We start from the raw sequence: 27,533 nt of genomic DNA on the forward strand, positions 1-27,533 counted from the left end.
GCTCGTCTGTTTGGTTCGTAGAGAAAATAAAATAATGTCTAATATTTAGTTAGAGTTTTGAAGAAAATAAAAAATAGTTTTTTATAAAAATATTTTTTTATATTTTATAAAAAAAGAAAAACTATATAGGATACAAGAAGTCCAATAATCATGGGCCGAAATTAGAGATTTTTTTTAAAAAAATTTTCTTAAGCTTTTTAAATAGATTTTTTTTTACTTATCATAAATAAATATTTTATAATTCTTTTGACAAAATAAATACTCAACTAAGTATACAGTAGTTTTTATATTATCAACCAAATATATGAAAGTTATTTTTCCGAGCATCGTGTGCCCGGGACTTTTTCCGAGCATCAGCGTTAACAGGGACCTCTTTGTTAGAAACCTGGGACTAGCGGAGGGCTGTCTGCATTCCAGTCGGAGGAATCTTCCCAGTTTTCTTCTCTCTCAACGGGTTGGTCGTGCCGCTGGTATTGGCCGCCGACGGGTTTTCTCCTCCCCTCTCTCCTTCGCTGCTGAGATCTCGCCGCGGTTTGTTTTCTTGTTGCCCTTTTGAGATGGAGGCGAACAGCTGGAGGCTCGCGCAGGGGGAGGCTTCCGCCGACGACAGCGCGTCCGTCGATTGGCGGACCCAGCTGCAGCACGAATCGCGGCAGAGGATCGTCAATAAGATGTGAGTGGATACCGGAACTTTTTCTTGCGTCTTTCTTTCGATTCGTTTTAGGTTTTCAGATGAATCGGAGACATGCTTGAGTGATAGATCATTATTGGGCCGGCGGTTTCTTAAGTCTTGATACCGTGATGCTTTCCAGGGTCGAATTTTGTGGGTTTGGAATCATCCGTTGGCTACAGCAAGAAATTTTGAATCTATGGAATGGTTTCCTTCCTTCCTTTGTTTCTTGCTTTTCATTTTTTTTCTTAAATTTTGTCGGTATTGGTTCTTGTTTTAGAACATATTTAGGTGTGATCAATTTCGGAAATAGACGAATTCATTCGGAAATTTTCGCTGAAAGATGGTCTGGCTGGTGCTGGCATCTGTGGTGCACATATCGAAACGGAGATGAAACTGGTTGATTCGGGCGAATTTAATCAAGACTTTGTCAGATTGGATTAGCATGTTAGATCGATTTCAATCTTGATGTGTCATCTGGGCAGAACTGTCATTATGGCAATAACAAAAGAGCTTCTAGATCCCAATAATTGCTTCTTGAGTTTCCTTAACTTGATAAGTGGAGATGGTCGAATTTTGCACTATGAATTGGGCACGATACTGCATCGTTCTTTATGTGGGAGAGAATCCATGGAGGCTGAGGTTTAATGCTGTCATTATAGATATAAAAAAGAAGGGGATGGGATTGTAAGAAAAAGCTGAAAAGAAGGAGATTTATCCCCATTGCTGGGAGGAGGGGTGCCGGGCCAACTTGCCTGAGCTTGTTAAGAAAGATATCCAAAACTTGCCTTTTTTTTTTCCGACTTGATAGATTTGAAGGAATTCATGATTCCAGTCTGCAATAGGTGCGTTTGAGCTTATTCTAAGGGTAAGCGTCCTTATATATATGGACGAATCCTCATCCATGATATCTCTGCAGGCATAAAGTTTTCGTATTTATAATCTTTGCGTCCTCTTAATAGTTTCTGCATGAAATTCTACTCCATTATTAATGACATTATGGTATTTTTTGCAGAATGGACACTTTAAAGAGATGCTTGCCTATCGTGCCTGGGAGCTTAAATGAACTTCAAAAAATTGCTGTACGATTTGAAGAGAAGATATATACTGCAGCTACAAGCCAGGTACATTTGCTTACCTGAATTTCAAATTTATGTTGCAAGATGAATTATTTGTTCTATAAGCAGTTAAGCATCATTCTTCTTAGTGACCGTTCCTACAAATTTAAAGTTACGACTGCAACCATGCTCCATTATGCGTTCTGGAAAATATCTTTTGTGTTCGTCATATAACCAGAGCCTAAGGGAGACGAAAGAGTCTGCTGGAACTGGTTATCATTTTATAATCAACAGATTTTAGTGATCATGTACATGTGGAGTTCTGAAGTGCTCAACCGCAATGGATGTTTACCTGATCAGGAAGTTAATTAAATTACGCCTGTCAGGATATGTTTGTTTATTTACAAATCTTGTCAAGATAACAATCATATCAAAAATGTTGAGATTGGTAGAATTGAATAGGTTTAGCAGCAAGAACTCACAATGAATTTGTTGGTCATTTGGAATTGAATAGTGTGAATTAATACTAATAACATAGTGTCGTACAAAGATAAATATGCTTGTTTGTATACAGTTGTGATCAAGATGAGACGTCAAAATCACTGAGATTGTGGAGTTGTGGAATTTGGCCATTTGGAGTTTGAGAATTAGTGTTAATTGATACTAATGATAGGTTGCATTAGTAAAAAATGATTTTTCTTTATTTTTCTGTCACTTTATGTTATTTCAAAGTGGATGAAGTTCATAGAAATGGTCAATTTGTCTTTCTTGTTCCATGGCTTCACCCGCGCCTTTGCGGGCATGGGAGAGGTGTGGATAAGAGATCGAAGGTTCAATTGATCAATGAAATATGAAAAATGCATGGTCTACAACTATAAGGTGCAGTTCTTACACTCTTAGTCAAATCTCAATAGAAACCTGTGGGGGAAGCTAGATTTTATGTGAATTAATGAGTATGTTGGCTATCATGATTCAGCATGCTGAGTTGGCAGTTATAGGAAGAATTGTTACCTTATCACTTGTCAGTGTTTGCTTCAACTTGTCAAGAAAGAAAGGAAAAAATACCAATGTCTTGTAGCTCTTGCTGAATTTACACATATTTCCTTGACTTTAGTTTGGGTACTTGATCCACCTGATGTTGGAAGCTGTCTGCTGTTTGCTAATCTTCCACAATGCAAATCATGCTTTTGATTTCCCTTTGACTGTTAATTTTAAACACTTGATTGGAACTGTGGATGTATCATGGTAAGTATCTTTGGATAGCTTATAAGGGCCAGTCTAACTGTAGGTGACAAATCAGTATCCTTACTTCTAAATATTCATTTGCATGGTAAAAAATGCTTGTGCCTGTTTATTCCTCTCATTCTCATTAATTTGAAATTTTGAATTGTCAGCTTTCACGGGAAGTAATTTTTCTGACTCTGATATTGCAGACTGATTATCTGAGGAGAATTTCTCTGAGAATGCTTTCAATGGAGACAAAGACTCAGCATACTCCTCCAATTAATCCTTCAATGCTGAACCCCGCAGTTCCAAACCAAAATCCTACAGAGCCAGGTATTGCCTTGAAAAAATACATCGCTTCTTATAAATGCGATATCACAAAAGATCTAAAAGGAACTCACTGATCTTGTTCCATTCATTTTAGCATATTATTGTTTATTTTAAATTTGTTATTTTTGATGTATGATCGACGTGAAGCTGATAAGTGCTCTGAGCTTGTTCTATATGTGAAATATCATTTGGTGTTGCACCATTTACATTTTTCCTACCTTTGATATGGTTTTATTTAGTCTTTTTCTGTATAATTGTATAATTTATTTCCAGTGTTCTTTATTGGTATGTTTTTCTTGTTCTTTTTAGTTCTTGTTCTGCACCTGTTATGTAATAGTTCAAGTGGGTCAAGGTAGTACAATATTATCTGAAATCTGGAGCCATTTTTAATCTGGTCCAACATCGCACTGAGATTCTTCAATCTATATACCCATGACACATTACCCCCATGACCCAACTGATGAACATGGCCCAAACCCAAACTATCCAAACTCTGACTTTTTTGACCCAATTCTTGCAACTCTTGATGCATCAAGTTTAAGGTGAATATTCTAGTATTAAAAAGAGAGAAGTGACTCTCAAAGTCTTTAAACCAAGCTCAAGACTCAACCTGATCCGAGTAAAACTTTATTCTCATGGCATGACTATAGTCAAAGCTTTGACCCACATCTGACATATTTAAAGTTTGGATCAAAAAATTTACCCTGTACCTAACCCAGACTAAGAACCCTGATCTAAACCTGATGTAAACAGGTGCAGGTCGGGCAAAGTTTTGTTTTGGGTCAAGTTTTGCCACCCCTTTTGTTGGTATAAAGGACTATCTAGTTGTTTACATAGCTCAAGTTCACTAAGCTAGGAGCTAGGCTCCACTGTTCCTTTAGACTTGATGACAAACTAGATGAACAGAGAAATACAGTCTCGCATGTGCTGTAAAACTGCATAAGTGACTTGGCTTGTCAATAGCTTGCAACCAAAGGATTCGACAGACTTCCAAAAACAAAGGTTTACATATTACTTATTTTGCTCAAGTTGGTTAGTGGCCTGTACAATATTTGTTCCATCCAGTACTTACACTGGACAAGTATTAATATTGAAAGTTTTGCGAGATACTTAAAAATTTGCAATTTTGATATGCTTTGATATCTTATGATCCCTAACCTTTTCTTTGGTTTATTTGATAAAAAGCTTCTTTCTTGAAAGTAGACATGCTTTAACTTGATCTTTTTTCCCCGACCAATTTAAACCATTTTAGCATCCTATACCATGCCAAAGATGCGTGACAAATAACTAATTAGCTTGTCATATGCATGCACAGCACACCATCTAAAGAAGTCTAGAATAAAAATTAACATGAATTAGCATTGCCCTAGATCAAATTGTCAATAATGGAGAAAGGAACTCAACTTTGAAGGCAACTATCGTAAGAAACCACATCACTACTTCTAAGAATAATAAGAACGATTTACATGAATGAAGGTGAGCAAATGACAAAAGGGAACAAGGGTATTGAGCAATAAACTATGCGTAACAAGGGTATTAAGCAATAAACTATGCGTACAAACTTTGCAAGTTAGATCTAGTAGGCAATTAACTAAAAAACAGATTTAATTTGCTGATAGATTATTTTTCCCCTTTTTATGAAATCTGATTTTAATAATAATAATTTTGTAAAAGTAATGGGCTTGGGCATGTGAAATTTCACCTGCCACCTGACAATATATGTTGTTGAAACTAATGGACGAAAAGTTTCTGATAGCATATACTAAAATTTACAACCTTTTTGATGTAAAATCATTTTCCATAAAAACACACTAATGCTGCTAATTTTTATGCAAAATAGCATCGAAATGTTGAAGGGAGTACATTTTTTCTAGCAAAATCCATGCACTTTTTATGAAAAAATGAATATTGTCATGTCAATATAAAAATCCAAAACATGTCCAAACCAATTATCATTTCTTTGCATTGACAATTCATCCTCAATTCGGGGAATCCAGAGTAGGATCAATGCTCATGTCGATTTAGGGATGGTTTTGCTCCCATGTCTTTTAAGCTATTTGTGCAACTCTATTATCATGTGTCGACCTCTTTAAGTTTTATGGTAAGTCGCTTTCTTCTTGAAAGATGCCGAAGCTAGGTATGACCTATATTACATATGCTCAGTGGTGTTGGTGCATGTCTAAATGTCGGATCCTTTCATTATGTAATAATTTCTGCTTATGGACCCATGTCCGAGTGTCATACAAGTGCCCTTTTTTTAAATATTGGGGCGGATAGTCTAAAAAAAGGGTCTAGGTAAGGGTATAGAATTGATCCATGAGGTTGAAATTAGTTAGAGAGCCAGTTGTGAAATTCTTTGGACTTTGCTAAATGATACTTCTGTACTAAAGCCAACCCCTTATGGATGGCATAAAGCTTGGTAATTAAGGTTTGCTAAGGTAGGATGATTGCTCTTATGGTAAGCTTTTATTGCTATGCCACTTTCCGAAATTCTGTCAACTAACAACCACCCTGGTATCCTTGGAACAAGTGCCTCTCGGTAACGAAGGACAATCGTTAATGACTCCCATGGTTAATCTGCCTACAGCAAGGCAACAACTTCTACCCCAAAACTTTCAAAACAACACATCAGCTGCTGTACAAAGTTCTGCCAACCTGCCATCTACACTATCATCTATCACAGGTCTCAGTCAGTCCAACATATCCAGTGTTTGTCAGACGTCCAACCTGCAGAACATGCCTGGCATATCACAGAACTCTGCAAATAGTTCTGTAGGGCAAGGTGCAACACCAGATATTTATGCCAATGCACAAAGGCAAATGCAGGGAAGGCAACAACAGCAACAAATAAATTCCCAACAGCAGCAGCAATCGCAGAATCAGCTTAATTACCAGCATCAGCTTCAACAACAGTTACGAAAACAGAAGTTGCAGCATTCTTCACTCATGCAACCGCATCTGCAACAGCAATCTCTGCTGCAGCCAACACAGCTGCAATCTTCTCAACAATCTGTGATGCAAATGTCATCAGGTCTTCAGTCAGGCCAGTCTAGTACTCGGCAGACACAGCCTACGACAATGCAGTCTGCTGCACCACCTGGCCTTCAACAGAATCAACTGAATCCAGTGCAGCAATCAGTACCACCTTTGCTTCAGCAACATCCACAGTTAGTTTCCAGACAACAAGCACCGCCTTCTAGGCATCAACAAACACCTTCACTTCAGCAACAGCCAACTCCAGTTCCTCAGCAGTCAAATTTATCATTGCAGCAACAGCAGCAGCAGTTAATGGGGAAGCAAACAAATATTTCAAATATGCAACAATCTCAGCTGCTTGGACAACAAAATAGTGTCCCAGACATGCAACAGCAGCAGCAGCAGCAGCATCAGAGACTGCCAGTTCAGCAGAATAGCCTTTTGGGCATGCAACAGCCTCAGCAGATGTTAAATCAGCAAAGTATTTCTTTACATCAGCAGCAGCAGTTAGGCCACGAAAGCAACATATCAGGGGTGCAGCAACAACAGCAACAACAACAGCAGCAGCAGCTACTTGGATCCCTTCCTAATGTTTCAAACATGCAGGTACATCAGCGCTCGATGCATATTTTGCCACAACCAAAGACAGTTACACAGCCACAGCAGGAAAACCAGCAGACGTCCTTGGCGTTGCTGCAACCACAAGGTCAACAATCCCAACATCAATCAACACAACAGCAAATCATTTCTCAGTTTCAATCTCAGCCTGCACAGTTGCAACAACAATTGGCAATGCAACAACAACCAAATTCCTTAGAAAGACCGATGCAGCAAAGGCTTCAAGCTTCAGGTGGCTTACTTCAGTCTCAGAATGCAATCGAGAAGCAGAAGCAATTTGTCCAGGCACAAAGAGTGCTTCCAGAGGTCTCCTCTAGTAGTAAGTCATGAAATTTATAAATTTTCCTTAATCTCTTGCATGCAACCAATGGATATTTTGTTATCCAAATCTAACCTTTTCTTCACATCCCTTTTGGTTGTTTTATGTTATTTGTAAGGTGATCTGCTACCCCATTGTGTATCTCACCCACTAACTTGATGTTTCATCACATTCCCAATGTTCTTGTTACCTAACACGAAGCAGGAGTGGTGAAACAGCAATCTCAATTCTCAAAAATTTAGAAAGCTAGAGAGCCTATGGAAAAATTATATAACTATGTGAAAGAAGAAATAAAATGATACATTCACTTATATAGAGGAAAAGAGAGAGAGGATTTAACTTCAAGAAGTTGATTGCACTAAAAATAAATTGGTCAATATGCTATCAGTAATAGGAACTTTACAATAAAGCATGGTGGAAGCATCTTGAAGTGGATTATATTGCATGTTTGAGATTATTATGTTGATGTGATGCCCATCTTAGAGAATTCTACATTTGCCCAAAAGTGGGTGAGGTGGGCTACGAAATATGAATCTTATTGTGACTTGAATTGTCTACTGAGGGGACTCTTTCTGTGTTATTTGAATAATTATTAGATACTAGTTTTAATGAATCAGACCCTTTTGTCAAAGACTGGTGAATACTGAATGGTGATCATGTCTGGTTAAGGTTGGCGAGCAGTGCCAGCTACATCAGCACCTGATATTTTGCTTTCTGAGCTCTCTAATTAGGTTTGATGGATAGCCTTTTTTTGCTTTTCCTTGCCTCTCCTTAATATTTATGAGCTTCTCATTTCTTGGCCTGTGATTTCCCATTGTAACATTTTAATCTGCTAATGACTTTTACATGCATGCTCTGCTGGGTTTTCAGCAGCTGGTCTCCATTATTTGGGGATTGTAAGATATTTATTCTCTTGCTTTTGGAACCTCTTCTTCCATCTAAGGACTCGCTAATTTTCCTAAATCTCTATTGAGCTGGTAACTTGCCTTCCTTGCCTTTTTTGACTAGCTGGTATTTTTTACCTATTTCATCTGTTTTGTCTCTTGTCCTGGGTCCACTGTTTGACTTTTAGCCTCTTCAACCTTGTTATTTTTTGGTGCTTGACTGCTTGGTTTGATCCTCAACACAACTGTGTTCAGATCAAGATCCGCTGAACCGGTATCGAGACCCATACCAGTCGATGAATGGGTCAGTACGGTACCGGTTCAGTATCGTACCGACACACGGTACACTTGGGCGTGCTAGTTCTGTACTGGCACACCATTTTTTTTTTGAATTTTTCAAGTTGATTTAATTGACAAGCAATCTTTTTGAACTTTTTTAATGATTTTAAGGCTAATTTTATGTTTTTTGATTTTTTTAATATTTTTTATTTTTTTTATGTTTCTATGATCCCAGTTTAACCTAAATGATACATCTTATTGTTTTAAAATGATACAAAACATAAAATGATTAGTGAGATGTTGCATGCTATAAGAAACAATATGAAATATCCTCAAATCAAATAGTGAGATAAAAAATATAAAATAATACAATCAATTACATATATTTAGAGTACAATATACATACCAATATCTAAAATTTCGTCGAGTGGCAATGCCTCTCGTAGATATCCAGATCATTAGCATAGTCAGGAGGCATATCAACCCATCCCTCTAACCAAGCGACGTTGTAGTCTTGTATGTTCATCCCATAAGGAATGCACTCCGGGTTATAAGTACTCTCGGATCTCTCGCTGAAGCTCTGGCTCTGAAAGATGCCCTCTGGCTGTTAAATTGGTTGACAAAACGACTGTGAAGGGGCCCATCTGAATAAGCCGGCAGCAAAATCCGACCCATAAGATGCTTCGGGCTGCATAGGCTTCTAGTAGTAGCTACTAGAAGATGCCTCAGACACACCGTATCTATATCTATATCCTTATAAATTATAGGCTGTCTTTGGCTGCGGGTAATAAGATCCAGTAGACGACTCGGAACCTGATACATTTATCGATCTTACTCCATGTGCGAGATCATCTGCAACTGCATCGTATCCGTCTGAATGATCTCGAGGAGCTCGTCTCCTATATGCAATCGGATCTTCGTGGGTTCCACCAGATCGTGCATCGTGGTTCCTATCCTGTGCAGCATGCATAAATTGGGACTCACAAATGAATTGAAGACCACCTTGCGTCTTTCTCATAAACGGCGGTCTCATGTCCTCCACTTCCTTTCTGGATAGCAGATCCATGACCACCAGAACTGCTGCCTCTGGTTTCTGAATCTAAGTGAATTGACTCTTCCTCGACACTCTTCATTGGGGCTGCAGGTGCCTTTTGTTTTCTTTTTTTTGTGTACCGGATAACTGCCTTTTTATCCTTCATGCTACTTGTTGCCTGCTTACTCTTCATGCCCATCGTCTGGCTATATTAGGAGCATAGTCTGCCATACTAATCGATACGAATCGGTACGTACCGGTACCGGACGGAACCAGTACGGTACATCTGTATTTTTTGGTTCCGACTATTCACAATCCGTACCGTCTGTACCGACCTCAATTTTTTGGCTTTTGGCCCGAACCTGCCGAACCGGTACAATGCTAGTTTGGTTTGGTACGGTACCGGTACCGTTTCGGTACCGGTGCCCACCGATATGTCGATATGGTCGGTACAGCGGACCTTGGTTGGGAGGATGTATGCCGCCCTCTTGACCGGGTAGTATAGTGGTCTCGTCTAAGCATCTCTCGATCATATCTCTGAGAGGATGTCTCGGACAAGGAGCCGTGGTGATCGGCTCTTCTGTGGCTGTGACTTATAAGCTGGAAGGATGCGTGGAATACTGCTCTCTATCCATTGTTCTGCATCGATCCTAGCCTTGTTGGCTACGAAATTGGCCGATCGTGGAGGCAATTCTCGCTCATCAAGCTCTGGCTTTTGCCGCTGGCCAACAAGGCATCCGATTATAGGATTATCCTCATCATTAACAAAAGCACTATGGATCAAATCTGTGTACTTCAGCTCCACTTTCTCTTAAATGCACTTCAACCTCAACCTCGAATTGTAGTGAATATATACAAGGTCGTTGAGGCGCTTTGGTGTCAAACGGTTCCTCTACTTGCTATGGATAAGGGCAAAGGTGGATCAGTTGCGCTCACAGCCACTCGAGGAGACTGTCTGGGAGAGGATCCGAATAGCAAGCCGCTTAAAATTTTTTGCGGACAAAACAAAATGAATCCACTATTCGGCCGCAAAAATATTGAAGAAATTATATATAAGATAGTACCATATTAGTAACCATTAACACCAGATAAATGTCCTTCTAATGTGTAATATACCTGGATTCATATTTTTCTTACTTACGACAGCTGCCGAGACTTCAAAGCTACTGGTGTTCTCTCTAAATATTTTGGTCTGTAAAAAAGAATCGTGTCGTGTTTGTACCAAAAAAAAGGAATAGTGTTGTAATATGTTAATAATTGAAGATACCAGTTAATTTGCACGTCACTTAAGTTAATCTACCTCTTGTAGACATAGGGCCGCAACTTTTGGATCAGGCTCCATATTGTAAATCACATTACGTAGAGCGGCAAGAAGTTCATTATCCATATCGATTCTAGCTACGATGTACTGACATAGATGGTTCGAATAGTATGCTGCAGATAGAGTTCGTTATTGTCCCAGTAAAATGTACAAGTACAAGAATAGTCTAATTTTCAATATTTTTGTTTACTTATCAGATGTAAATTTCTACTCATCTGGTAGTCCCACCATTGCTCAATAATGTCGATATACTCCTGGGCATACGTCGAATCTGCCTCAATGATCTGAATCTTTGCCATCTCCATCATGTAATACAAGAAGCCCATCTGGGGGTACCTCTCGTTGTCCACGATCCGAAGCACTTCATTCAATGGTCTGATAGCCTTCACTATTGTAGTGGCCCGCTATTAGAATGTCTACCTCGCACCAAGTCCTCGACAATGCTTCCTTCAGTGCCGGCCCTCACATATCTCCTTTTTTACCACTCGAGACTGATAAACATCTGACATATGGCTGTCTTTTCTCAAGAAGGCTATCAAATGCAACGTAGCTGGTAGCAAACCGTGTGACTTTTGGTCTTAAGATCTCTTCCTCTGCATACCTCTTCATCAGTGAAAGGATCTATGTATGGTTATAAATATATCCGGTGATGGTTTGGGTTGTCTCCACTGTCTGCTGTACCCTACGAATCTTTGTAATGTCCATCAATATGAGGTCGATACAATGTGCAGCACATGGGGTCCAAAAAATATGGGGTCGCCGCTCCATCAAGATCTCCCCGATCTTATATTGTGGCTCATTATCAGTGGTAATCTACACGACATTCTTCTCTCCTACCTGATCAATCACCTCTTCCATCAATTTGTGGATGTACATGGCGTCATGCACCTGATCAGAAGTATCAACCGACTTGGAAAAGAAAATCTTCGTATCACAAAATGTCAAGAAGTTGATAATGCTTCGCCTGTTAGGACCGGTCCAACCAACACACACCGCTGTCAATCCATATATAGGTCACTTGCTCTTGTATGAGGCAATCTATTTCTCTAGCTCATTATTGTCAAGAAACTCACTATAGATGTCCTTCGGGCCTGGAGGATCTACATCAGGACCAATAGCCTGTATGGCAGAAATAGTAGACCTATAGTACGTATTGTCTGTCATATTCACTGGAATGTGGCTGAAGTGGAATCGGAATCCAATAGCTCACTATATATCCTTCTTTTTATCCTTCTTCAGCATTGTGTCAACCCTCTACTGCTTCAAATCTCTGCTGGAGAAGGCATATGGATCTAAATCATGAATTGCTGTTCCTGGTGGAATATCTCTGAATGGCTCTTTTTTGCTATCAAAAACTCTTAACATAGATGCAATACGGCCATTGCCTTTGCTGACAGCCTTTCTGACTAAGAAGGTCCTCCTGAACTCTGGATCTACCCTGCTGCTCGTAGAACTGAAGTCCGATTCGTAATATGAGAGCCCAAATTGAGCTCTATGCCTTGCCACCTCATCTTGCTACCACTGATCATCTAGGCTTGCCTACATGGCAGCCTGGATATGTGCCTTGTCATCTGGAGCGGACGCCTTCTCTGACTCTCTGGAGTGATAGGAAGGTGGCTCTACTGCTCGACGGTCTACCTCCGCCTTCTTTTCGGAAACCCTCTCCGTCGCTGCTTTGAAATCAGCGAAGTATTTTTTATTAGCTGCTGAACTTTCTGTGGATATTTTTGGCACATAGATACGTCGTAGTAACTACTAGCTAAGTGCTGCTCCAACCTGGTTACCTCTCCTCTCTTGAACTCTGTGTTGCATCAGTTGTACTTCCAATTGTGCCAATCCGAGAGCATTTGTCCATGATCTTAACTAATATCACGCTCTGGCTTCTTTTTCCTTGATGGCTCTATTTCTGCAGGTTTATCAAATACGTCAGTTTATCAATTATTTAAAAATATCAAAATTTCATTATGATAAAGATATTTTTTTACATAAAAAATACATCTGATTTATCTAATACATAATATTAATTTTTTATATTTTTTATTTATTTATATATTTTTAATAATTTTTAAATTTAAGAACATGTTTAAATATCATAAATTCAAAAAAGTATGTTTTCTACTTCAGAAATTACTTTTGAATTATGTAATACATACTACTAATTTTTTACATTTTTTTGGTATTAGAAATAATAATCATGACACGCCACAGGGGATCAACCAGCTTAGAGATCCAGTCTTTCAAAATTTTGGAGTTGGTTTCAATCCAAATTTTTCTCGACCCGGATATATTTTTACTTAATTTTAAATTTAAAAATAATTTTTAAATATTAATATTTTGAAAAATTAATTTCAGCTCAAATCTATGTAGAACCTAATAATGGATGCTATATATAATTTTTTAGGCCCGTGGGCATGTATCAAAGGCTACTTATTTTTCATTTTTTTTTAAAATTTAAGCTTAAGTCACTGTGCGCATGATCGCATCAAAACTTAAATAAATGAATACCAAATTTTGTCGGAGAGTAGCTTGCATGCCCCTAAATACGCTTCTAATTTTACATTTTTTTAAAAGTATTATTTTTAATATATTTTTTATTTTTAATCAAAAAATATATTTCTAATTTTTTAAAATTATATATAATCTGAAAATTAAAATTTTTTATGTCATTGTGTAGATTATCCATAGATCTACAATATTTAATAAAATCAAGCCCAAATCAAAAATGTTGCATGATCTTTCTTTATTTTGCAAATTTCGAGCTATTTTTTCAAATCCCCCCCAAAATAGTAGTAATGAGATAGGGAAGAGGAAGCACACTTTATTTAGGTTTAGATATTCCTTCAATCGTGTTAAATCGGTATGATTTTCGCTGTGAGAAGAAGGGAGAAAGCTCTCTGATTTAGAAACACAAAGGATGTTCGGAAGGCGTTCTCGAGCCTTTCCAACATCCTTTTGTCACGAAACAAAGAAAGAGGGAGGGGGCTTGGTTTCGAACCAGGTCGACTCGGTGCGAATCAGACAGATTGCATCGAGTTCGAAGGGAAGCAGCCGGTTCCGAGCGGTTTAGGCAGGATCCAGGCTGGTTTAGGCCTTTTTCGGCCGGTTTCGGAACCGGTTCCGGCTGATTCGGAGCCAGAACGAATCCAATAGGCGAACCGACCCGGTTTCCTACCAGATTGGTTTGGTATAGGCCGAACCGGATGGTTCAGTTCAGTTCGGCCTACCTTGGTTCAGATCATTACTGTCTTTCTATCTTGGGTTTTTAGTTTGTTTGTGCCAACGACCATGCTATATGGTTAGCTATTCTCCATGCATGTTGCAAAGGTCTTAACATCTGGGGCCTTATTGATGATTTGTTTCTTATTTCTTACTCGTCTACAATTTATAATACTGCCTATAATCCATAGCCAACATAACTGGCGCCCCAGGGATCAAGAATAACAGGTGTTTTGCCTTTTCTATTTTGAATTGGTTATTAATTGCACTGCAAAGTATATTTCCTGGCACATGCCTGCAAATTCTATTCAATTATACAAGATTGTGCATTTTGTTGTCTCATTTTCTTTATGTGCTTGTTCTTCTATCATGCCTTGATCCATGGATGAGATACATTCTCTAAAAATAATTCACCATTTTAAAGAATCTCTGACATCGCTTATGCCATGCTGAACAAATTGCGCGCGATAATGTGTAATGATTTGAGAAGGCTAGCGTATCATGATCTGATAAGCTGACAGGCTTGCTTTAAGGATTTCACAAAGTTTGAAGGGCAAGCGTTCTTCATTTGTAAATAATTGCATAGCAATGTGTCATAGTTCCTTGATTCCTTCTTTGTTCCTTCTACATCATAAAAGCTAATTTGAAAAGCCTTAGGAATTTTGGTTCATGTAAATAATCTGTTCCTTTGTCTAAGCTGATTTCAATCCCACTACTTGAAAATTGAAAATATTCTTACCAAATGATCGAGTTATAGGCTGAATTCCCGTGTATATTTTTATCCTTCATGATATAGGAATCCCTTTTTTTTCCAGCATCAGTGGATTCAACAGCTCAAACAGGACATGCCGGTGTGGCTGATTTGCAGGAGGAGATCTATCAAAAGGTAACATCAAAACAATTTGAGTCTTCATGCATTATATTCTGTTCCTTCTCTGTAATTTTTTGATGTAATTTTCTTTTTTCACACAAATTCTGAAGTTGAAAGCTTGATTAATACCATTGTGGTGAGTCAAGGGGTTGAAATTGGGGGCTAAATCAGCACCAAGCCATCCACGGTTTGAATTCACTAATGATTTTCTAAATGCTAACATATATTGTCAACCCATATAGAGGCTAAAAAGAGAGGCTAATGTTTCATGTTTGATTGCTTGATACATCTATACTGATTTTGAATAACCATTTATATCTGTTTAAAATAATTTGGAAGCATCTGATATCTCCATATCTAATTGTAATAAGTAAAAAAAAAAAAAACAAATATCCCCTAACTTTTCATATTGGCCCTTATCTTTGGAAATAAAGTTTTAAGATTCTGACTACTCTGCTCTGTGCTGTATGTTATATGAAACTCATGAACTTGGCCCTGTTGAACAACTACCTTTTTTATAGTCCTTTAATTAATACAGCCCAGCTTGGCATGTTCTTATCGCTTAAATTTGTTTTTTTCATGAAATGTCAGTTAACTTTTATGTTAAACCAGGAGTATAATTACTTAAAGATCAAGATTCTTTTGGCAGCTCATAACATCAGTAGCACTTCCTAGAAAAGCAAGCAGAACATTCTACTTTCCTCCTTACTCTTGTATAATTTACAAGATGACTCAAAAGAAAGTTGATGGATGGCCATGCATGGGATGTATGTTTTCTGATATGTAGTTTTGTTGACGATTTTGAGTCAAAAAACCTCCAAGAAAAATTTAGGAAGAGAATGACAAAATTAAGAAGTAAACCTAATTGTTTGGGGAAAAGCTAGGAGGAAAATTTATAAGCCCTGAGGTTGAAAAATAATTCATGAGAGGTTATAACTCTGTCCAGCGTCTATAATATTTTCTGTTAGTTCAGATTACGTTATCTGATGACAAATAGTGGCATCAAAAATTTTTAGACCCAATTCACCATTCTTTTAAGTGTATCTACTGAGAAGTGACAACACGAATTGAAGTCTTATTTCTCAATGTCAATAAACATTGGTAGATCTTATCATATGTTCTTTTGGCAATGAACTTTATGTGCTGGTGACATAAACCATTGGGTACATCAGCTCTATAGCTTCTATAATTAGAATATAAGCTACATGTATATATTCCTGTGAAGCTTTATCATTAATATTTTCATTATATTCATTGATGACAGATAAAATCCATGAGGGAGATGTACTTTGCAGACCTCAATGAGCTTTACCAAAAGATTGCTTTGAAGTTGCAGCAGGTTCTAATATCTCTTGTGAATTTGTTGCACGGAATTTAGATTTTCTTTAAAACATTAATTGAAGAAGTTCTTTTATTAAAAACAAGCTTCTGCTACCTTTCTGATGTGGATAACATATGTATAATGTATCTATCTTGGTATTTGTATTGTCCGCAGCATGATGCTCACATACCGCCTGCAAAGCAGTCAGAACAGTATGAAAAAATGAAAAGCTTTAAGATAATGTTAGAGCGGACTTTAATGATTCTACAGATCTCAAAGAATAATATTCAACCTGGTTTGAAGGAAAAACTTCCTCTGTATGAGAAACAGATTGTTAGTTTTCTAGCTTCCAATAAAAAGAAAATTGTACCATCACAACCACAGGGCCAGCAACAATTCCAGCATCCTGGTGGACTTGCTTACTCATCCCAAGTTTCTCAACTGCAGCAGCATGACAATCACCCAAATCAGGTGCAACACATGAATTTACAAGGTTCAGCAACTTCAATGCAGCCAGCCGCTGTGACTGGCATGCAACATGTATCCATGCCTTTGCCAACCCACTCTGGTGTTCCAACAACCCAGCAGAATATCGCAAATGCATTACAGCCTGGTTCTAATTCGGATTCAGCTCAAGGCAGTTCATTTAATTCATTGCAGCAGGGTGCTACAGGCTCAATGCCACAAGGTGGTGGGGGATCTGGGCCAAGTACCATTAATGCACCTCAACAGACCAATGCCAAGGCTCTGTCAAACAGCTCTATGAATACATTACAACCTAATGCTAGCCTTATGCAACCAAGTTCTAACACACTACAGCAGCAGCATTTGAAGCAACAGCAGCAGGAACAACAACAGCAATTGATGCAAACTCAGCAAATGAAGCAGCAATTTCAACAGCGCCATATGCAGCAACAACTGCTTCAGCAACAGCAAAAGCAGCAATTAATGCAGTCGCAGTCATCGCTTCAGCAACAGTTGCACAAACAACAAAAACAACAACCAGCACCGATGCTGGCACACCAAATTTCACAGCTTCACCAGACAAATGAAGCCAACGAGTCAAAGGTAAGACCAGGGTTAGGCATCAAACCTGGTCTTTATCAACAACATTATTCTGCTGGCCAGCGCCATGGATATTATCATCAACAACTGAAGCCAAGTGCTTCTGGTGCTTCTTTTCCAATTTCTTCGCCGCAAAATCTTCAAGTCTTATCTCCTCAAATTTCCCACCATTCTTCTCCTCAAGCTGATCAGCACAGTCTGTTACCTTCTCAAGTAAAAGCTGGAACCCCTCTGCAATCAGCTAGCTCACCCTTTGTTCCATCTCCTTCCACTCCCTTGGCCCCATCTCCTCTACCAGCAGATTCTGAGAAACAGCTTTCTGGGATCTCATCGCTTGCTAATGCTGGACATGTTGGACATCAGCAATCAGCTCTTGCACCACCTCAAGCACTTGCTGTTGGCACACCTGGCATATCATCCTCATCCATTCCAGCAGAAAGTACCAGTCCAGATGGAAATCAGGCTAATGTACCAAGTATAGCTCCTGACAAAAAAAGTGCATCAGAATGGCCTCTAGAGCGCTTAATTAAAGTGGTTAGTCATCCTATTTACTGTTTTTTCTTTCCAAGTTATCTTATGTAGAAATCTGTACTAATCAAGTATCATCACGTCTGCTTCCTCTGGAAGGGGTCAACTGTTAGATCACATACTGCATTGCTTAGATTAGCACAAATTTCTTATGTAGTTGTTATTGAGCTACTACATTTTTTGCACAATATAAAACTTGGGTCTTGCTTTGTTCAAAAATTCTTGTTTATCTGACCTTTATTCTTTACATCTTCTATAGGTGTATATTCAATTGAAAAATTGAACCGTGCAGAAATGCACAAGTTCATCTTATACAAGGATATGAAAAATCGCAGCAAGGAATGGTATGCCCCATGTACCGTCCTGCATTCCAACATTCTGGATGCAGTGCGTCTGATTTAAAGTGGACCACAGGGGTAAAACGGTTATTTGGGCCCAATAAAGCACCTATCTCACTTATATGGTGCACAAAACCTTGTTCAGTGCTAATTCCATGTACGTGAAGCAACAAGGAAGGAGGGGAGGAATGCGAACTCCCCCCTCCTTTAGCCGACTCTGCTCCCCAGTCCCCTGGCTCCATCCTCAACTCTGGCCCACCCCTGTTTTTTCCTATTCTGGTGTCCTGTAGCCGCCTTTTCTGGTGCCACTGCCACCCTGGCCCTACTTCTGCTTGTTTTAGTATCCTGCAACCTCCTTCTCTGGCTCCATCCTACATGACCCATGGGGCATCCCAATCCCATTTTCTGGTTGGAACCTTATGGTACCAGTGGTACTGTCCCTTTCCGCTAATATTCAAATCCATGATCTTATATGCTGTACTAAAGAAAGACAATAATATGATATCATATAATTTTTAAAAATACAAGTTCATCATAAAATTTCTGCTTACGTTCTTGCAAGTCATTGAAATTAAGGTAGAGTTTGGACTTCTTAGCTACTTTACTAAATTGATGTATCATCAATATACATCTATCAGTTCAACTCTTTTTTGATGTTATTATTGAGTTATATGAAGTTAAAAAAATAATTTTTAGATTCTGATCATTTAAATTTTTGGAAATTTGCGCTGTAACTTGCTGCATTTGTTTCTTGTAGGACTACAACACAATGGTATTGACATTTAAATATTTTTTTAGTGTTAAAAGTTCTACTTAAAGAAAATGAATGTAATCAAACCAAATATTGGCAATTGATAGGTTATACAGTAACCCAAAGAACATTACAGAAATTGATCCATTTATACAAGTTTAGTCAGATTATTGTTTTGGGTGCAAATATGAGAGAAAAATGCATTCATCACTATTGAATCAATCCAGTCTTGCTTTGATCATGCTGGATAAATGAACATGTCATAGATTTTTTTTTTTTTTTGTTTGCATTCTCCTGATCCCGAGATTTGGTTACATCTGATCTTATTAAAGATAATTTAACATCTCTTCATTTAAATATTTGGTTGTGAGTATGCATGATGCAGTGTATATTCTAGAGTTCAAGACTCGGAAATACCCTAACACTCGTGGAGTGTATTGTCTAGAGTTCAAGACTGAAAAATACCCTAACGCTCGTGGAATGTATTTTCTAGAATTCAAGACTCGGAAATACCATAACACTCGTGGAACTCTTTCAGGTAAAGTCATCATCTCCGAAGGCTCTGAGCTCTGCCATTAGTGATATTGGATCTGTTGTTAGCATGATTGACAGAATAGCTGGTTCAGCACCTGGCAATGGTTCTAGGGCTGCTGTTGGTGAAGATTTAGTTGCCATGACCAAGTGCCGTCTGCAAGCTAGAAACTTCATGTCACAGGATGGAAATGCTGCAGCAAAGAAAATAAAACATAACACAAGTGCCATGCCCTTGAATAATATGTCATCAGCTGGCAGTGTAAATGATAGCGTCAAGCAAACTTATGGTCTTGATACATCTGAGTTGGAGTCAACTGCAACATCTCGTGTCAAGAGGCAGAAAATTGAGGTACATATCATCCAGATTATTTCTTGAGTACGACAGTTATTCAGTTTGTTTTATTGAGTTGTTGGTGTATACAGTTCCTGTAATGTGGGTTTGATGATACTTTGTAATTTTAAAGTCTCGCAATAAGCTTTTCTATCAGCTTCATACCATGAAGAAGTGTGCTTATATACAAAATTTATATACTTTGTAGTTTGAAAGTGTGGAAACATCTACTTTTGGAATACTGCTTCTCAAGCATGATGAAGTTTAACCACCCTTCAATTTAACAATCTAAGTCAAACCGAAATCATACAATAGTAATCTGTATATGTGTAATATTAATTTGATTACACATTAAATTTTAAATATTTGGTAAAAGGTTTAACTTAGAAAAACAATGATGGGCTATCTAAACCAGAGATCCATATTGTTGATCATAATCTATTCCATTAATAATACCTAATAATAATGTATATATCTTGCAGGTTTCTAACCTTTGCATCGTATGGGTGCAAAAAAGACAATTTTAATAGCACGAAAGATGTTTTGTTATGATCTAAGCATCAAAACCTGGTTAATTCCAAATATACATGTTTTAAAGTCAGATCATGATTTGTATTTTGGATTGTCAATTTATTTGCCTTGTTATGTATTCTAGAATATTAGCATAACTAGTACCTTCATTTTTTGCTTGCACGAGTGAGATACCGCTAAAATATATTATTTTTAATTTGGATGACTCTTCATTAATTTTTGAACCATCAAATCTTTTGTCAAATATTTAACTTATGATACACATTGGGTATACAAAGATAACTTTTTTGCTGATGGTAAAATTCAATGTTTGTGGTTGGAAAATAGGAATCTAAACCATTGGGTATGTTTTAAAAGACTTAAAATCATGGTATGCTGAATCGGCCCGTACGGGCCGGTACGAACCGGTCCGGCCAGCTACTCGTATGCTGGAGCCGTGGAAACCGGTACGGGCCGGTTTCTGTACCGGAGACGAAGAAGACGAAGAGGAGAGAGAGCGCGGGGAAGAGAGGGAGGGAGGAGACCTGTAACCGCCATCGGAGAGCCGCGGAGGGGCGGGGGAACCTGCGGGGGCGCGGCGAAGGCCCCTCCGCGGCTCTCCGATGGCGGCCATAGGTCTCCTCCCTCCCTCTCTTTCCCGTGCTATCTCTCGTTCTCTTCTTCTTCCCTGGCTCCGGCGGGAAAGAGCTGGCCAGTTTGTACCGCCCGATTCCGGTACAAACCAAAACCATACCGGTCCGGTTGGCGACCGGTATGCCTACCGGATCCGGTACGGCGGACCTTGCTTAAAATACTAATGCACAAAAAAGCGTATGTTTTTGAGGCTGTCAACCCATGAAGCAAGTTGTTCATTAGTAGTCCATATATTGGAAGGCCTTGATGCATAAGCAAGAGGTATATATGTATATATAGACATATGAGAGGCGGTCTAGAATCCAGTCAACCAGATTTTAGATCAGATCTGGTTAGTCCTTGTTGGATGATGGGGGCCTAACACCTATTATCGGAGCCATTGATGTGATCTATTAGCACTGAATTGCTTACAACCCGCCAATGCATCAAGTGGTCGAAAATATTTTAGATCTTATAGATTACATGAAACAATTTAGATTTTCATGTTGCTACCTGGGCCATGGGAATTTGTAGCAGGTGTACACTACTCCCTTTACACCCCCATGTATTATAATTGCACTCATAATTATGTGTGTGTGCATGCGCGTCCCACATGCATGTGTGTAGGTATGTATGTAGCCCAACAACTCCATATGGCTATGCCATCATTTATACCATCCAAGAAAACGTAGATAATTTAGTTATTGTAAATTATCGTATTATTTTTCCATGCTCTGAGAGATTTGGTAATTTGAGATGGCTGTATGATTTTGACTATCTGATCTTGTTGTGTGGTCAATGGTATTATATTTAACGTTGTTTATTTGGAGCTTGGTTTAGGAACACTTAACGGATTGCTTATTGAAGATGCTATATGCTATTGGTGATGGTGGTATTTTTGAAAATGCTTACTGTTCGTGTCTTTCCCATGCTTGTTTTGTCATGAATAAATATACCAAAATTAAGTGTTATTGCTACGTCCCAAATCCGAGACATAACACGACCATGCTATCGAATGGTACGGTCCACGGTAACATGAAGCCAACAATCATAATCTGTATAAAAAATCCATCTCAAATAAAATATAACAAAATGATCAAAATCTATTGTCCATTAAACAAATAAACGAGAGCTGGTTCAGAGCGACTAAATCCAAATTGAAATATCAAACCCCACAATCTCAAAATTAAAAATGTCCAACTATAAATTCGTAGTTTATTAAAAATACTAAAATTTTTCTACAAAATTGCCAAGCCTGCTAGCGCGAACTCCAAACCTGGACCTTTCTTTTTTAGTGCCCTATTCGTCAAGAAAGAGAAAATAAAAAGAGATGAGCTACACAACTCAGTAAGTAAATCTTACACTACTTTACAGATCAAGTATAAGTTTTTGCATGAATTGATACATCTTATAGAGAAAATAACAACTATTGCAAGATAGAATATATTTCATACTACCATATGATAAAGCAAGTCATAAAGTCAATCATGCATGCATAAATCATCAGATATTTCATAAACATGGTTCCAAGTATATAGCATAAATAAAATCATAAATTATTTACCTTTTAACCATGTCAGATCAAGTTGCTTCTCTCAAACTAAATGCTAAGGTCACTATTATACTTGTGATAGGGCCGTGATTGACAACATACCAGCTACTATTATCCGTTGGCAGAGTCGTATGCTAACTACTATTACTTGCTGGTGGGGTCATATGCCAACTACTATTATCCGCTGGTGGGGTTGCATACCAACTACTATTACTCGCTAGCAGGGTTGTATGGAACTAGCTTCGAATATCGATCTACCCAACTTTCAGGGACTATATATGGCTATCTAAGAGCCTTTGTCATAGTTCTTAGAATAATTTTTCTTAAATCATACTTAAATCATATTTTCTTGAATCATACATAAATAAATCGCTAAAGGGCTCTAAAGAGTTCGTAGTCCATAGTTAAACCTTAAAACAATCATGAAATTATTCTTTTCATAAAAAAATACAATTTTTCATAATTTAAAGTCCATAATTCTTTAATTCATAGAAAAGTCATTAGCATCAGAATATTCATGGAACCAATTTTTCATACCAAATCATGATTTTCATAATGTCATATGCTCGATCCTTAATTTAGGAAAATATGATATCATTAATGTTTAATATTATTTTCGTATTTTTTTATAAAGCATGAGCATGAAAAATATGCGAAAATTTGGAAACTAATAAGAAGTGCTAAGTTACTTATCTTTTCCTCCTTAGACCTTCAATTCAATAGGTGAACATGCTAAAACCTATTTACAATATTAAAAGTGAAATTAATTTTCATTCAATGACTTGATGGAATTAAAATACAAGAAATAGAAAATATTGGGCGGATGACAACGTTCAACAACTCTGGGTGGGTGAGGTCTAAACAACTCGATCAATGAATTGTGAAGCATGGACTCGCTCAAGGCCAAGATCGTTCAATAGAGTTCATTAATGGTAGGTTTCAGGGATACTTAACAAAGTTGGGGTGATTGGTCGATAGGCTGCCTTGGCATTAGGGCAGTTCAGGGCCTCTTTACGAGGGTCAACTCGGGTCCATAAGATAGGAGATGGAACCCTTCATTGGGGTCCATAGATCTGCTAGAGAGAGAAAGAGGGAGAAAGAAAAGATAGAGAAGACAGAAAAAGAAAAGAGAGAAAGAAAGGGAGGGTCTTCTCTTTCTTCTCTCTTCTTTTTTCTACTTTTTTTTCTTTCACTAAACAAGGGAAGAAGAAGAAGAGGAAGAGGAAAAAGGAAGGGGTGGTGGTGGTCAGGCATGGTGGCAGTAGGTGGTGGTGGCAGGTAGTGGAGAGCGGCCAGCGATGGCATGTGGCCGGCCCAACAGAAGAGAAAGGGGTCTATTTGATAATGAAATAGGGGATAGGGACTTGGCATTGATTTGATGCTAGGCTGCTCGCCGGCAGCCACGATTTCCTCCGTGGGAATCACAAAGAGGACCAAAGGAGCTTGGCAGGGGGTTCATCAACCAGAAATAGTTGCGACAGCGGCCAGAAAAAGGAAAAGAAAACAGCCAAAACAGCGGTGGAGCAGGGGAGATTAAAAAGGAGGTTTCTTGGTCGATTTTCGGCCAATTTCTCGGCTGGCAGGGGGTTATATCACTGGGTAGGATGAATAAGGGGGAGCAGGGCTCTTGCCTACTCCGGTGAGTGCCACGGCCCCGATTTTCGACGGGCATATTGACGGAAAGCCGTGGACTCAATGGGAGCTAGAGTCTTCAAGGAAGAAAGAAGGAAGACTCCCGATAAGAGTCTTCTACCTGCCACGTGTGAGGCATGTGCGGGGCTAGCAACAGGCTAAGCCCATTTGGGCCGGTCAAGGGGACCGGGCCTCGGGCTGGCCTTCACATTATTTTTCTATATCTGCATTTTAGTTATCCATTCTTTTTTTAACTTTTCGTATGTTTGCTACTTTTTCCAAGTTCTGGATTTTTGCCTCTAATTGAATTGTTCCTAAAGGCTGAACCTGTCATTATGCACCGAATTTGCTCGTTCAATTGACTCCACTAGCAGTCATAGGTATTGGGCATTTAAGGGTCAATTTGTGTATTGTGTTTTGTGTTGTCAATGTTGATTGGAGGTGTGATGTCTCTCTGTTTTATAAATAACAAGAGAAAATGAATCAGAAAGATTTTGAATGGTTGAAAATTTTAGGAGCGAAAGGGGAATTCCAGATGTTTTTGATAATGTCATTGATCAGTACATGCCATTTTCTGGATGGAATTATGCATAATTACCAGTTTGCGCATCTTGTAGATAATGCTTTAATATAGCCGCCCCTGGGAGCTGTTCAGAGCATCAACATCATCAACATCTCAACATTATTGAATTGATACATCTGACTGCAGGTAAACCATGCTCTACTGGAAGAGATTAGGGAGATAAATCAGCAGCTAATTGTTACAATAGTCAACATAAGTGAAGAGGATGCTGATTCAGTTGCTGCTGCATCAGATGGAGAAGGAACAGTCATCAAATGTTCTTTCACTGCAGTGGCTCTCAGTCCAACTTTCAAGTCACAATTCGCTTCATCACATATGGTAAGCTTGGCGGGGATAGAGTTACATATGTGCTTCTAACATATATTATTTAGCATAAATTATTTTGCTTTATGCAGAGCCCAATTTTGCCTCTGAGGTTGCTTGTCCCTGCAAACTATCCAAAGTGTTCCCCTGTTCTCTTAGACAATCTTCCAGATGAATCAAGGTGGGATGTAAAAATTACATTATGTGCTTATTGGTCGAGGCAATCAGTTTCATTTAAAAGAAGGTTAAAGTTTAAACTGACATGTAGCTCTATTACATTTGGACTTGCAGTGGAGAGTCTGATGATCTGTCTGTCAAGGCAAAGTCAAGATTCAGCATATCTCTCCGTGGCCTATCACAGCCCATGTCGCTAGGAGAAATGGCGAGGAGGTGGGATGCTTGTGCACGCAAAGTCATTGCAGAATATGCCCAGCAGACTGGAGGAGGGAGCTTCAGCTCGAGATACGGTGCTTGGGAAAACTGTGTTGCTTGACCAGGCCTCAACTGATGCACAGATTTTTCTTTTTTTTTCCAAGGTTCCTTTTGTAGGCTATTAAATTACTAGCTCGGTGTCTTGTAATTAATCATTCCACAATATATGCTGTTCTGGAGTTGAAGCTGCAGATCCCTGGACCCTAATTTAGGGTCCAAACTAAAAGCACAGTTGGTATCTACATTGTTGATATAAATGTTATGCCAACGGTATGAAGCATCAGATATCTATGCAATGGTTTGTAATTATAACATCTCCACCATTGGATATAAAGGCTCTATGTATGCAACCTTGAGCGGTTGCGTGGAATATGAACTTGTGAGCCTGTTGCATATGATGTTCACAGTGGAAGAACTTTTGTTTCAATTTTCTGTATCGATGCAAAATGGGCCTGTTAATGTTTGTCTGTGCATGATATTTCCATTTTCGCCTTTCATTCCCAACTGATTTCCTTCATATGACGCACCCTGTTGCTGTCAGTTCGTTCACATGAGAGAACATTTACAGTTATTTTGAGAATGAATTTTTGAACTGAAATGCCTGCAGCAAATTAAACATTAAACTTTGCAATGTTCATGCTCTTCTCCCTCAGCTCTTTAATTTTCTCTGGGGTTTGCCCTTTCAAGTGAGACTTGGAGTAACTAACTAGCAAATTGCAGATAGATTCCTTGAAATCACTAGGATACATTTGAAGAGTTATCGAGGGAAGTCCTGCTTCCATTTGCCTATTTTACATGGAGTGAAGTTTGCTGTTTAGCTGGAACTGATGGTGGGAGTTGGTTTCATTCTAAGAAATACTCATGCTGAACTTTTCCAGGGTTTGCTCCTAGGCTCCTGCCACCACAAAACACATCACTGAGGCTAAGGAGCAATAAGGTCGTCTCCTGATAATTCTGATAGGCATGACGTACATCCGATAAGCATGATATACATTGTGATGGATGGTCATATCCATCATCTTTGATTGTCCATGGGAAGTAAAGCAGTTTGAGTAATGTTGAAAATAAACCTACCTGTTAACTATCAATTTTTTATGCAAAACATCAACGATCCAACCATTATGAGAGACTAAGACTAGACATGACCACCAAAAAATTCATTTGCAGCTGCTACTTGGATGCACCATATTTTCGCATATTTTATCTATCATTCACTTCATGGCAAATGCAGCCAACACGAGATGTAATTATTCCTTTTTTTAGCATGCTCCATCTTCCGTTTACCTCATTCTTCAAGAGCTGAATGTCCATAGTATGTTTTTAAACAGTTGCAGATTACTATGCTGATAGTATATACATTGATTACATGCATTATGAAGAGCCTTTAATATTGTAATACATGGAAGGTCGCATCTTGATTGATAATGCATTTATTGCTATGATTCATGCTGATAATTATTTTGCAAGAAAATACATAGTACATTCTATGATTTGTAGAGGAACAAGTTTTTGAAATGTAGATGCATTCCAATTTTTCAATTTGCAGACCTAGATAAATTTATTAAAAAAAATTGTGTTATGTAGGGCTAAGTAGGAGAATGTTAGATTTGATCTAATTTAAGTCGATCCGGATGTGGCCTCACTAACATGACACCAAGATTTAATTATTTATTCATTTTAGTTTGATTTCTGCATTTAAGAATAAAAGCCTTCGATACGGTCATAGGATATGGTTTGGTATGGTTATGGTAAGCGATAAGTTTCTAAGTAACCATATTGAAGATAACATCTACCTTAATTTCTATAACTGGCTCCTATAGCGAGGCACATTATTAAAAGATACTTTATGGACTTGGTCCTAACTCATCTGAGGGTATTTGCGAGGTCTATTGAGGAATTAGAATTTAGAAACTAAGGTAATGCTTGTGGGTGACAAGGAGCATATCCAGCTCTTCTTCCTATGTTACAGCTAGATTATCTGGACGAGCAAATATAATTTCAACACTTCTTAGTTTAAGGCGGGACTCCCCTTTCTGAGTGTCAACACTTTTTAGTTTAAGACGGGACTCCCCCTTTTGGAGCAGAGATTCCACATGCAATGTTGGTGACCTGGAGAATAGGGTTAGGCACTAGGTAGACCTACTCAAAAAAAGTACATGCTCGAACATCATTGACTAACTCCTTATCAATCTCGATTCATTTCAATATGAACAACAATTTA

At 38.4% G+C, this 27,533-nt stretch overlaps 1 protein-coding gene across 1 annotated transcript; it reads left to right on the plus strand.

Annotated features, from left to right (window-relative positions):
* Positions 1–335: 335 nt before the first annotated feature.
* Positions 336–25,775, plus strand: LOC103706979 (mediator of RNA polymerase II transcription subunit 15a). Its single transcript, XM_008791281.3, has 11 exons — positions 336–673; positions 1,686–1,794; positions 3,162–3,285; positions 5,813–7,195; positions 14,744–14,814; positions 16,064–16,138; positions 16,295–17,719; positions 19,341–19,685; positions 24,704–24,895; positions 24,973–25,061; positions 25,172–25,775. The coding sequence occupies exons 1-11, from the start codon at positions 558–560 to the stop codon at positions 25,371–25,373; spliced, it is 4,131 nt and encodes a 1,376-aa protein (XP_008789503.2). The 5' UTR covers positions 336–557; the 3' UTR covers positions 25,374–25,775.
* Positions 25,776–27,533: the final 1,758 nt, after the last annotated feature.

This window comes from Phoenix dactylifera, chromosome 18 (genome assembly GCF_009389715.1).
Source record: "Phoenix dactylifera cultivar Barhee BC4 chromosome 18, palm_55x_up_171113_PBpolish2nd_filt_p, whole genome shotgun sequence".
NCBI lineage: Eukaryota > Viridiplantae > Streptophyta > Magnoliopsida > Arecales > Arecaceae > Phoenix > Phoenix dactylifera.